This window comes from Pyxicephalus adspersus, chromosome 8 (genome assembly GCF_032062135.1).
Source record: "Pyxicephalus adspersus chromosome 8, UCB_Pads_2.0, whole genome shotgun sequence".
In the NCBI taxonomy this organism is placed as follows: domain Eukaryota; kingdom Metazoa; phylum Chordata; class Amphibia; order Anura; family Pyxicephalidae; genus Pyxicephalus; species Pyxicephalus adspersus.
Window position 1 is genome coordinate 68,773,930 of NC_092865.1, and position 14,632 is coordinate 68,788,561.

General features: G+C 37.9%; 2 protein-coding genes across 2 annotated transcripts in view; one reads left to right on the top strand and one right to left on the bottom strand.

Annotated features, from left to right (window-relative positions):
• Positions 1-14,632, bottom strand: part of CHL1 (cell adhesion molecule L1 like) — a 132,292-nt gene that overhangs the window by 108,248 nt on the left and 9,412 nt on the right. The gene's annotated exons all lie outside the window — the stretch shown is intronic.
• On the top strand, positions 3,129-12,021 carry LGALS2 (galectin 2). The gene is made up of 4 exons (XM_072421046.1): positions 3,129-3,202; positions 8,915-8,997; positions 10,884-11,043; positions 11,831-12,021. The coding sequence occupies exons 1-4, from the start codon at positions 3,197-3,199 to the stop codon at positions 11,975-11,977; spliced, it is 396 nt and encodes a 131-aa protein (XP_072277147.1). The 5' UTR covers positions 3,129-3,196; the 3' UTR covers positions 11,978-12,021.

Here is a 14,632-nt window from a genome sequence, read left to right on the forward strand (position 1 = left end):
TGCAGAGATAACCTGTGAAAGAAATCATGGTGTGTGAGTATAGTACTGCTTATTAATAGCATTGTAATATAAAAGCATGGCCCTTCCCAATAAAGAACCTGCCTGTAATGTTTTAATATTGAAGTTTAATTTCCCTTTAATGCTTTAAAAGCTTTGTTACTACGCTTAGTTTGTAGGTATATTTCTACCTAGGGGCATATTGCGGTACATATGAATACTTTATTTCTTCTGCTTGAGCTTGACGAGGGTAGCTTGGACTTTCTAGCCGATCCTTCACCATCAGAACCTCCGCCTCCCCCCGACCCCCCACCTGCTTACCAACCACTCCCCAACCATTAAATACCCAGACACCAATCTTGCATTGAAATTGGCTGGCAAGCAGCCATTTAATTAAACACCATTAAATAAATTAACCATTCAAGTAATTAACAAATATCCAATAATAAATAAATACATTTACACTTTTCATATGCAAGCATACGTTAACATAACATAACACTCCATTATTATTATTACTACTTAACCGGGATTATATAACGCAAACATATTACATTGAATATAACCTATTTACCCAACAACCTAATTCCTCCCTTTTATTAATACCTAACTATAACAACAATATCCATAATGTTATCAAACTCCATACTCCCAGGTATACACCCAAACAACCAGGCTGCAGGTCTCAGAAGGCAAAATCCGCACCCAACAGGACTTTAACTCTTCCAACATCTCCACCTTGGCCCCTAGCAGCACAGCACCACCTCAGGAGCCATAATCATCCATTCACCATAAAAGGGGAGACCCCACCAAAGAGGCTCCCCCCCTGCCAAATTCCACCACTTTACCAATGCACTGGATCCTGGCCTTCCAAGACCCCAACCGCTAAAATTAATGAAACTTTCAAATTATAATTATTTTTATTTTAACTTTTTCTTCCAAAAGAAGGCCTCTCACTTCCGTCTAGCCCCTTTTAACTCATCCTATTGCTAATCCCCTCCTGCCCCACCCTCCACACTAGCACAGCCCCCTATAGCCTTACAACATTTTATTAACCCTTAACACCCCTGGGCTAGGCCTCCCATCCCCCGTCATTTAGGCCCTGCGCCTAAATTCTTACAGCTATGGGCCTCTCTTTACTAGGGGGAGCTACTGGGGGGGGGGGGGGGGCAAAAGAAAGAATATGTACACTGGTGGTTCACTTTGTTTACGGTGCATACAATTCCCTCACTTCTGTTCATCCTATCATTTTTAAACCCCAGTCCTACGTACATACACACGTGCAATATGTCATTAGAAAGGATCTTTAACAATCCTTTCCAACGACAAAAGATTGCACAATGCATGAATGAGTGCTGTACATGCAACATCGTTCTCATTACGATCGTTCCTCGTCCATGGATCTGCCAGGACAGTTGTTCAGACGGACTACGAGGGCCGTTTTTTATTGTACACAAAAATAAATACATATAAATATTGCACTATTGATGATTTGATGTCCTGATGCCTTGGGAGTCTTTAGATATGATCTCCCCCTTATTGTTCCAATGTGTTTGAAGCGGGGAATGTAGGTTTTGGCAGAATTGTTGTGACAATTTTTCAAGCATGTTGTTGACTTATCTCCGTCTCCTGATGAAGTGGTTTATCTGTGAAACGCGTTTAGTAAAATATAGCGAGGTTATTGCACTATAATGTAAGACATTGAGGTAAAGACATATATTAACATGGGTGTGTTGTAAACATTAACTTCATTGGGTGGAGATTCAGTTGTTTTTATGCTTAGTTAGAAAGAACATATTTTTAAACATATTCATAATATGAATAATAATAATTCACAACATTCATAAATAAAGTTTTTGGATTACATTTTTTAATCTTTTTTTCTTTGAAGATACATGTCTTAAAAATGCCCAAATCGATACAAAATTTTATTTACTCTTGTCTCTAATATTTTACTAATTATTTATTCTGAACCCTAGGCAAATATCAATTATTAGAGAATATTGTGAATATCATCATTATATATCATTTATAGAAATGTAATGAAATAGAAACACAAGGTGTGAATGGAGTTGATTTACTAAATCAACATAAGCTGTTCAAATAGCAAAGTAAATTATCCCCCTGCAAGGGAAAACTCACTAAGCTTAGTAAATGAGAAGATCTTCCACTGACGCCAACAAATATAGACAAGAAAAAATTCTGATTGGTTATTCTCTGCAAAGTGAAATGTACATTCACCAGGCTAAATGAATTATCCCTTGAAGAAGAACAGTTGTAAGTGATATGGAAACTTAATTATTTTAGTAAATGAGTCAGTACCAGGCTGACAAGAAGCATGTAATAAGGAAGGAGTGGCAGAGAGATCGGCATTGTGTTGTTTTTCCTTTCATTGTCCAGTCAGGCTACGTGGGTCCAGGACAACACAGGCTTAGCGGAAATGGGTTGAATTATAGTTAAGTTAGGAGAGCATTTAAGGTTCTATTTATAAAACAGAGAATCAAACATTCCCTTGTAGGAATCTTCCAGGTCCTATAAAACATAAAAATTGCAAATAATGTCCAAAGTTTTGTGGACCACCAACATTTTCTTGTGGACCACTTTTTGGCGACCGCTGCTTTAGGGGGTCATTTCTGGACTAATCCTTTTTATTTTGATTTTTTTTAGCTGGAGTTCTACTTCAAAAATCAAAAATTAAATTCAAAAATTCAAAAATTAAATTAAAGCTTTTGTACCTTAAAGTTTGGAAACCTGCTCAGTCATCCAACCCCAAGTGAAGTAAATCATTTCTAAATATTTGACGCAAATCCTGCATGAAATACAGAATAAGGGTGAAGGAAGGTGGAATTTTTTACATGGGCGCTGTTCTCATTTTTCATTGTTTAACATTTTTCAATTGTCCATTGATTCCTGTCTCAGGGAGACACTGATGATGTCACTGATTATTGCAAAACTTGAATTCTTTGTGATAAATCAGGTAGTATCACCCAGTGACCTGGCCGTCTGCCAGTAAAGATGACCAGATTTACAGAGACACAGAAAACTGACACTGATCAAAGTCCAGCCTACACCCACATCAATATCAGTTAAATTGTAACTTGAACAGATAGAATAAATAAATGGGATATATAAAAGGGCACCGGTCAATGAGAAGGAATTTGTGCAGCCTTCCAGTGTGTCTACCTAAACCTGCTCCACCATGTCTGTAAGTCCAACTTTAACCATTTTCACATTTCAGTACATAATTCATTTAGCTAATGTTCCTTTATACTTTGTATTGTGTTTTTGTGTTTTTTGTACCTTTCAATGTGTGTGCTTTGTGATTTTACTGGTTTTTAGGAAATTTGTGCAATGAAAATTCACATGTATGTATAATGCATTGTCAGATCATTCTCTAGAACTGCAGGTAGTAATGCTAACAATTGTTTTCTGTGTTCCCTGTATGGCACATTTCCAACATCCTCCAGAAAAAGGAAAGGATTAAGGGGTTAGGGAAGATTTAGGTCCTGTGTGTGTGCGTGAGAGGCTGCCTGATGGCTAAGGGGGATGATAAGGTGATGGTAATAGGGTGATGTAGGGTGATCTACTAGATTGTAAGCTCTTCGGGGCAGGGTCCTCTCCTCCTGTATCACTGTCTGTATCTGTCTGTCATTTGCAACCCTTATTTAATGTACAGCACTGCGTAATATGTTGGCGCTATATAAATCCTGTTTAATAATAATAATAATAATAATAATAATAGGGGGCATAGAGGTAGCAGTGGAGGAAATGGACTGTGTTGGAAACAGAGGAACGGAACGACCCTGCATTGAACATCAATGGACAATTTTCAAAACAAATGGGTCTTAGACAAAAATCAAGTGGGGGCCAAAATGCACAACTTATTTTCTGCCTGCACCCCTGCTATTCTGTCAAATGAGGCCGTGCAGTAAAAAAAGGGCCCTGCAGTAAGTAAGGGGCCCTGAGTATTGCATACACATAAAAGTGCCCAGTATTTAGGTAGCTCATACATGTAAATCCATGGCAGAACTCATGGATTTACATGTATTGGATGACTGCTGTGGACACAATTGATTCTTGCCCAAGATAATTATGAACGTTCATCTTGGAAGACAATTATCTAGCCTGTGTGCATCAAAGCTTAAAGCGGAACTAAACTTAAAAAAAAAAAACACATTTACCTTTAATCCCACAGATCCATCTATTTGTTGGGAGGTTTCTTTGTTTGGGTCCCATGTTGTCCTGGTATCTGTCTTCAGCCCGGTGCAGAGGACGTGCCGGGCGACGATATCTTCTTCTCTCTTCTTCAGGGTTCTTCTTCCTACATCACTGATCTCGCACTGTACAGGTACAAGATCAGGTGATGTAGATTGGGAAAAAGATTGCTGATCTCGCTGCTCATACATAAAATTGGCATTTTCTTTTATTCCATTAAAGAAAGGGCTCCTTCTGCACATGACCTGATCATGGAGCCTTCCGGGATACATACATTATGCATCACTGGAGGCTGCAAGGGTATGTTCAGAAGGAGGTTCTGAGCTCCCATTCTGTCTTGATCACAGCCATGATAAAGACGGAAAGGGGAGATGCTCCACCACGCCTGAGATGAATGGTTGTGCTCGTCTCGGGGAAAATCTGACATGTGTACAGTGGTCCCTCAATGCCATTTATCAGTGTGTCATGGCAGATTGATGAATGACGGCTGTTCACTCCTAGGGAGCAGATCACAGTGGAGTGCCGCTTACTCGCCACCCCCACTGCTCATAGAACAGAATGGCGCAGTGTATACAGTGTTCGTCCATTCAGAAAGATCATTTCCACCAACAATCTTCTGACATTTATCAGACACTTGTACAGGGCCAAACTTTTATTATTGTCCTAAATGCCTTAATCACTTGTTTTTATTCGAAAATGTTTTTTTTACATAAAGTATGTGTGAAAATTGTAATAACCTACATCAAAACCAGGTTGGATTTATTGACATTCTATTGCTTACGTGTTTTAAGTTATGAATGCATCAACCTCTAATTCTTTCAAGATCAGGAAAATATGATACGTTATAGGCAAATTCACTTTTTTAAATAATATATAGGTTTATCAGTGAATTCCACCAATCATGAATCCTATTTTATTATTATTATTCTCACTATTTTTACTATGGATTTATCGTATATAACGCTGACATATTTTGCAGACTCTGCATATTTTAACAATCTAATAGCCGGCTTCAATTACAGCGATTTTTTGGTGATCAGCAGGGGACTGCACAATTTTGGCATTAAATACTTAAACTAAATAGAAGGGTATGATTCATTTGTAATGTAGTATGTGTACTGCTACAACTGAGATCAGACCCTCACAAGGTTTAAAGCAATACAGGCCATTTTATTGTAGTTTATTCACGGCTTATATTTGTGTATATGTGAGCTGCATAAAAGGTTTTTATTATTGTGTTTGAGTAATATATCCACCACTAGAGTAATATATCCACCACTATTGCACAATGCATTGCATCCAACTGTTCCTGGTTTGCACGGACTGTCCAAGTCCTTCTGTTCCTTTTTCCTTCTCAGTTCTCCATCTTTTTGGATGGATCTATACATCTTAAAAAAAATAAGTTGTTCTAACTGTTAAAATGTGTTATTTTCCAAAATTCTTTTATTAAGGAATTTGATGATTCCATTTATTGTTTTTAAAAAATAATATGAAAGTGAAGTAGTTGTGAAAAAAAGTTTTTGTCATTTTAATTGGAACTAAAGTCCTAATTTTATTATAGGCAGATGGTTATTACAGAGGGGACAGGTAAAAACCCTTCTTACTTGCTTTATCATTACTTGGCTGTTAAATTTCTCATGCACACCAAGATAGCCAAAGATCGAAAAGAAGAAGGAAGATGGTGGCTCTTTATAATGGAACAGGGATAGGAAAGTAATTGTAGCTTTGCTTTAATTAGTGATTTTTTTGCATTATTGTATAATTATTTATGGTCCACAAAATGTAGATGTGGTAGAGTTATTTTATTTGCTTATAGTTTATATTGTCCCTCATTGTAATCTCCTAAAACTGGGAGGTATGGACAATGTCACAATTTAATCATGTAAAAAAAAAGCTGGCAATCAGCAATTTTGCCCCATGTTTGAATATACTTGAATGGGAGTTAATATTATCATTATTAATAATAATATTAATAATAATAAATATTATAACATTATTATTAAAAAGTACTTATATGTCGCCAACATATTATAAGCTTTGTACATTAAATAGAAGTTGCAAATGACAGACAGATACAGACAGTGACACAGAAGGAGTAGAGGACCCTGTCCCAAAGAGCTTACAATCTAAGAGGTGGGGGAAGCAGCACTCAATAGGAGAGGGCATAGGAATTGGTGGGTAAGAAAATATAGAAGACAGGTACGCAGGTTTTAAGAGATACAGGGTTTTGAGGGCTCTTTTAAATGAACAATAAGTAGGAGCAAGCAGAATAGGAAGAGGAAGACCTTTCCAGAAAGTTGGGGTAACGCTAGAAAAGTCTTGGAGTCGTGCATGTGATGAGGTTATAAATGTAAGTCATTGGAGGAATGGCTAGGGTATATTTTTCTATCAGGACAGAAAGGTAGGTGGGACAAGGTAGGTGGGAGGGATTTGAAGGCAAAGCACAGGAGCTAAAGTTTGATTCTAAATTTGTAAAATGGCTAGATTATGGAATGATAAACCCTGATGGATTATCATCTTTGTTCGTGAGATGTAGTGGAAATCTGGTTAAAGTAAGAAAAATTCCCTTCATCAGGAAGGGATTGTCCGGTCATTGGGACAATTACAGTGGTTAACAAATATAAATGGGGGACACAAACAAAAAAAACAAAAAAACAAAAGAACGGGCCTGTTCACAAGGGGCTTGTTTTACTTTTTACGTACTGTTTTTGCTCTTCTGACACCAAATTCTGGATCATTTGTACCATACATCATACACCATATAAATATTTAAAGTTAATCTTAAAAAAAAGTTCTATTAATAAAAAACTAATTCAAATGTTAGTGTGGCAGGGCAGAGAATTATCCATTTAGCAACTGGGCTTTAGACAGCATAGAAGGTTGCACGTGGATAATAAGGACCTGCAGGTGGTGGCTGATCTTTCCCCTCTTTTTCTGTTCTTGTAGCATCTCAAAATTGTAGAATATTCCTCACCTATATTCCTGGTCACTTAGTAATTAGCACAATGAAAAATTGAGGATCAACCTTTGGTAGTCAGACAACAATAAAGGAAAATCTGGAATCTGGTCCAACCCCTCATCGCTACAAATCTGTCTTAAAAACCCCGAGAACAAAAATGTATATATTGCAGCATATCGGCCCTTGGATGCGGTGGCTGCATTATTTTGAACTTGTTTCACCTGTCTTAGGGTAACAATGCTCACTAACTATACCGTGCTAATAGAGGAGCCATGTCCCCCCTCCATGCTGCTTATTTGTGTAGAACATACCTTCTCTTCTCTTGTCCATAATATAGAGGGAAGTTTTCTGTTCAGAAACCCAGCAGGGCTGATAACACAGCTTGGAAGGCAAATGCACTGCAATGTCAGTTTACTACAGGTTATTGAACTTCTGGCAGATCAGCATAGTTACATAGTTACATAGTTATTTTGTTACATAGTAGGTTAGGTTGAATAAAGACATAAATCCATCAAGTACAACCACTAGGGAAATAAACATATCCCAGATATAAAACCCTATAAAACATAAAAAAAAAAAACCCCGGGTACAATTTGCTTCAATGGGAAAAAAAATCCTTCCTGATTCCATGAGGCAATCAGATGTTCCCGGGAAGAACAGTCTCTGTTATCTTTACTTTAAATCCTTAATCCCCAGTTATGTTCTGTGTTTCTAGAAATCATCCAGCTTTTTCTTAAAACAATCTATAGTAGTTGCTGAAACTACTTCCTGAGGGAGCCCATTCCACATTTTCACAGACCTTACAGGGAAGAATCCTTTCCTTATCCGGAGCTTAAACTTCTTTTCCTCCAGACACAAATGTTTTTGGCATGTGTGACACGGATCAGGGATCACTGGGAGTTTTACCAGACCACAAGTGAACAACAAATTTTATTCATGGGGTTTATGTACATATGTAACTTTGCCCTCTTCCTTTTGTATGCCAGCTGTCCCATTCTTTCTATCTCTGAAACTGTGTAGTCTTTATTGCAACAGGTGCTTAGTATGATACACTTATCTCTTCTACATGTTTATGGCTTTACAATATATATTAGGATGTCTTCTATTTACTTATATCAATAGATAGAGCAGATAATGACACGTCATGGTTTATATACACACATCAGATAACTCCTAAATGCACGAACATTAGTCTAATCTGACACGTGTACAACTGTCCCCCGATATCATTCATCAATCTGCCACAGCGAGACAGGGAGTGACTTAATCAGCCTACTTGAAGTAGTAAAAAAGTTTACTTTTCTTTTTTTCAAATTTATTTAAGTCAAAATATTATGAGTGCCTACTCACACACATACGAATGCATACATGTATTTACAGCTAACTCCAAACTGGTGAGCTGCAAATGTTTTAAAAGGGCCACCTATAGACAATGTGTATCAAAAAGTTTTAAAATTTTTTTTTAATGTTTTGGGTTTTTTAAATTATCAGGCCTAAAATTTGATTTTTAATACCCCCCCCCCCCCTTTCCAGAGCAATGCACTTTTTTTAGAACATGAGAATGAGTAGACAGGAGAGCAAGAGATTATAAAAAAAAATTTGAACAAAGAGCTGATAGTTAATAAGTTAAATTGTAAAATTTTTGTATAAAGAGATGTAAAGATTTATCCTATTTGCAACCCTAAATTTAAAAAGTTGTTTAGAACTTCTCTAAGTCTTTTCTTACTACTATTATTCCATCAGGAGAAATTTGAAATCGTGAATTTGGAGCTCAAATCTGGAGAAGGATTAAAGCTGAAAGGAAAACTCCCAGGTGATGCCAAGAAGTAAGTCTGATGTAGCATTATTCTGCAGTACACCCGTGCTTCTTTAATGCTGAATATGATTGTATTATACACATCTACAGACAAAGAAGCTGCTTCCAGGTACAATGTACAACAATGTGTCACTGCCATTACCTTCTTCTAATAAGACAAATATTCCTATCTTGATAGAGTAGAAGTTTGCCTCTATCCTTCGTGCACCATACATTTTGGCACCATGCAAGGCTACATTTGCACAAGCTTTCGCACTACCTAGATACCAAGATTATTATGAACTTTAGCAAGCAGCCTTGTCCAGCACTTGGGCACAAAGAGCCCCTAAAGCTGCTGAAGGTATAGAAAGGAACCTCTAGGTGCCAGCTCAATTATTGTATCAGAATATCAATGTGAGTGATCACCAGTGGAATATTTTTATTTGGTGATAACTCGTTCTTTGGTGAGCCAACACATTCATCTACTGATTTAAATTAAAGTGGAGTTACACTTAAAAAATAAGAATTGTGAGCAGGCTTTATTGCAAATAGGAGGCAATGTATCTTCTGCAATAAAACAAACTTATCTGACTTGTTACATCATTGCAATGTACAGGGAGCTGTTATAATTCGTTTTAGTGAGCTATTAAGGTCAAAACAATCAAAAAGGCTGAAGATCCAGAACGCAGAGTGCCAGGTGAAGATGCCAGTGCTGACAATGGGGCAAGGAAAGGTTTAGATAAAAATCTGCAAATGGGCAAGTATGTTTATTTTATTGCAAAAGAAACATAGCCTATCCATTCGGCAATACAGAACCGTTTTTGGGGGGGTTAAGTTCTACTTTAAGAAGTAACTCCATCCTGCTATACTTCTTTCTATCTAAGCAATCTGAGAAGAGACTGCTAGAGATCACTGCCATTACAGTCCCTTTACAAGTCTTCTTATAAATGACTAGCATGACATTTGGTATTCCATCCATTCAGATCCAATATTAAATGTCAGAGAAAAAGTACAATGCAGAAAATGATGAAAGTGTAAGAAAAATCAGAAGCCTCTAGCTAATACAACCCAGGGTAATAAATATTTTTATGAGTAAGTGGCTACTGAATGCTTGGGATTTAGGGGCCCAAGTACTGAAGGTCTGCAGGTTGGGGAGCAGGGGGTTGGAAGCTTTGATTTGACAGTAGTGGGAGTGCTATTAGAAAGGAGTACAGCATACTGAATATTCTGTAGACTTAAAGAGAAACTAAACTGCCAAAAAAAAAATACACTTACCTAAATCCCGAATGGCAGTCCGATCCATCTGGGGGTGTCTTGCATCAGGTCCCCCTTCACCCCAGCATTCGTCCTGGAGCCGGCACTCTGGGTGCCGCCATATTCATCTCTTTTTCCGAGTCCTTCATCCTACGTCACCAGACCCAGGCACAGGATTGGGTGATGTAGGATGGAAAAAAAACTTGCTGCGCATGCGTAAGATCGGCAAATTTTTTTCTTTGCCCAAAAAGGCTCCTTGTGCGCATGCCCCGGCATGTGTAGAAGAAGCACCCAAAAGCCTCCCTGGATGCAAGATGTAGGTATCCTTGGAGGCTTTGCGCTCCCATTCAATCAAAATTAGGGAGCCATGCTTTTTTTTTTAAAAAAAAAAGGGTGTTGCACTTAAAAAAAAACAAACAACAGAAGTTTTACCTTACATAAAAGGGTTGTCTACCAAGTGAAAGTTCTGAGTTTAGGTACGCTTTAAATGTTTTTTTTAGGGAATGCTGCATTCTAAGTCTGCAAATGGTTAAAATAAAGAAAATGTATTGGTCACACTGTCCTTAATTTCAGACTGCTATCCAAAGTATATGGGCAGTTTTATCATGCATGGTTATACTGAATCACCTGTTCTTCTAATGTTCCTTCCTTTATCCTTTACAGCTTTTCCTTTAACTTAGGCAGCAGTTCCAGTGATATAGGTCTGCATTTTAACCCACGCCTACATGAAAATGTAATTGTATGCAACTCCAAAAGAAGCAACAGCTGGGAATCAGAGCAAAGAAGTGGACATGTGTGCTTTACACCGGGAACAGATGTCAAGGTGAGGAGATCAGAGTCACCTGACACATTATGGGCCATAAAAACTTATATTACATGTATTACATATTTCAGGTACAGAGAATTGTTACAAAGAATCTATTCTGGTGCACAGTAAGGAAAACGAAATACAATAGTTTCACATACTGGATTCCTAAAGGGGAAGGCATTCTGGCCAAAGTATCTTTATTGTTTGCCCCACATCCCTACAATACTTTTATCTATTTTTCAATGTTTAAATGTTTTATTCCCATTGAAAAGGTTTCCCCTACTTACTGCCAAGGCAGAAGCTCATTTAGTAGGCTGGGAAGGTGTTAGAATGTTTTCAGTGCTGCCTGTTCTTGTGGCAACAGTTTTCCAAATATGCGTTCCTGGTGTCACATAGGTAGGAAGTGAAGAAATGTCTACCCAAAAGATCATAGTCTCAGAATGGATCCTAACTGTGTAGAATAAAACTGTGGATAAAAAAAAATATTTGCAAAAAAAAAAACTAGCAGTAAATGAGCTTTAAAATAATCCCCAGTTATCTTCTGCAGATACAGAAGATTCCCAAGGCTGTTAGAAGTTGTTAGCAGTTCTGATCATTCTGCTTTCCCCTTCTAGCCACATTCTATTTCTTAATTTTCAAAATTAGGAGGTGGAAAGGCTGCTTGGTCACTTATAGTGTTGGTCAGATAGTTAAGATTGAAGTCAATTCTGATTAAAAAATAAGTTATATGTTGTAAATTGGTTAATTGAATTCTTTAGGTAAAGCATAGTTTATTAATCCAGGACTTTCCTTTCCTTTGCAGATCTCAATCAAGTTTGCAGGTGACAAATTTGATGTGAAGCTCCCTGATGGTCATGAAATCTCCTTTCCCAATCGTCATGGCTATGATAAACTTACATACCTCTCAGTCAAAGGGGACTTCAAAGTTACTTCTTTTAAATATGAATAATTCCCCTGTTAATTGGTTAAATAAAGAATATATTGCAAAACTAATCTCATTCTTTACAACTTGTCTGTCATGGTGATTTGTGGCGAGTGCAGACTAAATGATGATATGTTGCACAATAAACTTGGTGTCCCTATTCAATCTCATGTTTATGTAACTGTTTAAGGTCAGTTAGTAAAAAAAATAGTATGTACAGCACGACAATCCAAGGAGAAAATAACTTGCATTTGTAAAATGTAGGGATTACTGAGAATGCCTCTGGCATTCTCGTGAAAATTTCCTCAAAGTTCCGATGGGTTCGCAAAATTTTGTCAAATTTTTGCGAAACCATAGGAAATCAATATAGGAAGATTATCATGGCTGCATTCAAAAATGCAGCCTGAATACTCCTCCTCTGAGAGTCCGGAGTCATGTGGCTTGCGTTTATGAATGAACGCGGCTGTCAGAAAAATCAGAGGTTTTATCCCTCGCTGCATTCATTCATGAGCAGCCAGCGAGACTCACACTGTGTTCCTGGATAGAGAAACTCTATCCATGAACACATAGTACAGGACTGCAACAGCAATCAGAGGAGCGGAACTCTATCCAAGAACACATACAAGTAGTAAAGGGCTGCTGACAGCTCCGCTCCCCTCCCGAGACCAAATTTAAAAAATTTGCTCGCTCATCCCTCGTAAAATGTTTTAGATTCTAACTGAAAAAAAAATAAAGACTTGTTGGATTTTAAATTCATTACCCGGTCCTGGGCAGGTGGAATCTTTTTTTCGGACAACTCTTGGTAAAAGTAACAAGGCGGAAAGGGAAACAGAAAGGTAAATACAAGGAACTAGGCCTTCAATGGCTAGGGAAAAGGGAATGGTCACCCCCTACAGACACCCTAACCTAGCCCTAACTCCTGATAGTATGAATATCCCCTGATGCTGGGAATACTCGTACACTGGAACCTAGGCCCTAGTAGCCCTGTACAGCCCTAGGAGTAGTGACTGGCCTGAGACTACTGGTTCCTTCCCTGATGAAAGAACCAGTGTCCTCCTGAGGCCTAGTAACAACCAGAGAACAACAAAACACCAAAAGTAATTCAACTTATCTTAATGGCAAAATAAAGAAGCAGGAACTCTGGAGAGGACAACACACCAGCTCTTCACATCCCAGAAGTGAATATCAACCGCACAGCATGAAGTGTGAGGCCAGAGTAAATGGAGGAGCAGTAATGACCACCAGCTGATACAAGAGGTGTGCTCATTACAAACAACAACACAGAAACAAGTAAAACCAAAGAGAAACTGTCAGATAACCTCACATGCAGCTTGTCTCACAGATCCTCAAACGTCAGTCACGGAAGGGACCATGACACTCTACTGTGGCTTTTGATTTTGCACTGGTGAAGTAGGACCTCCATTGTGTAGGTGCAAAATTGGAAGAGGTTGCCAACCTATCACAAGCAGCCCCTTAACTGGATGTTGTATATTTTTCTTTCAATAAAACTCTTTTAAAAAATAAATACAAATCTATACAATATTACAAATATATACAAAATAGAATCATGGTAACTATAACACAAATCTGTACTGACAAAACCCCTAACATGAATTATATATACATCACATACAAATGAAAGACTTAAGAAATAATGCCCACAGTCCTTCAGAGAAAGATTAAAACAATCTTGGGGAGTGTAAAGAATAGACTAAGAAAGAAGTTCTCCTCCAGAACTAACTAAAAAGTATGTTACATTCGAAATCTCATTGGGAGTGGATGGTATAAAGACCCTGCTATGTTGATACCAGTCTGTATAAGCTTTTTAGCACTCTTTGTGTGCTTTGAAAGGGGTGCCTATTGAAGTGGCATCTCTCCCAAGCATTGTTGCCCTGTACTGATGAGCTTTTTGACACCCCCATAGTGGACATTAAACATCCATGGGGAAAAAGACCAATAGACTTTACAAAATAGATACAAAACAGGTTATAATCAAATTAAAGTTTGCGATTACTGACGCGTTTCACCTTACTGCTTCCTCAGGGGATTTTTGATAACATTATTAGTTGATGATCAACCAGGTTACATCATGGTGTGGATAACATTTCAGTGAAATAAAGAGGGACCCAAGGTGCAGCAGCAAGTCAGCCCACCAGACAGCTTGCTCTTTTGGCACGTTATGTTGATTGGTGTCTGTGAATTAATACATTTTTTCCCATTATAGCACTAAAGTGATGTCAACTAAGCAATCCAGTATTTGTTATATTTTTGGAAACTGTCCATCAATGCATGATTCCATAAATCTCTTCAGATGAAAGTAAGTCTGAGTTCCCTGTATTGTTTTGGACTATTCACAGATTTCCTAAGAAGACTTTGGGGTAGAATAATGATGGTTTAATCATGACATTCTATTATTAATGCTGTAAACATTAGGATTATTGCTATATTTTTAAAAAAGGCCTTTTTTTACCCACACTTGGTCAATTTCCTTTTCCATCAGTTCGCTCTCTCTGAGTTTCAATAAGAAAAGTTACTGCATGTCATCAATGTTTATGGGGGGCATCCTGTTTATGGGCCCTTTATTTACCCCCTTCCACAGACAACATGCAGACTGGTGTCAATATGCCTGGAGACACATATGTTATAGGGATTTCAGCCCACGGAGACACATATGTCATGGGG

Coding starts and splice junctions, on each gene's coding strand:
- LGALS2 (XM_072421046.1), top strand. Junction 8,998..10,883: donor CTCCCAGGTGATGCCAAGAA/GTAAGTCTGATG, acceptor TATCCTTTACAG/CTTTTCCTTTAACTTAGGCA. Junction 11,044..11,830: donor CACCGGGAACAGATGTCAAG/GTGAGGAGATCA, acceptor TTTCCTTTGCAG/ATCTCAATCAAGTTTGCAGG.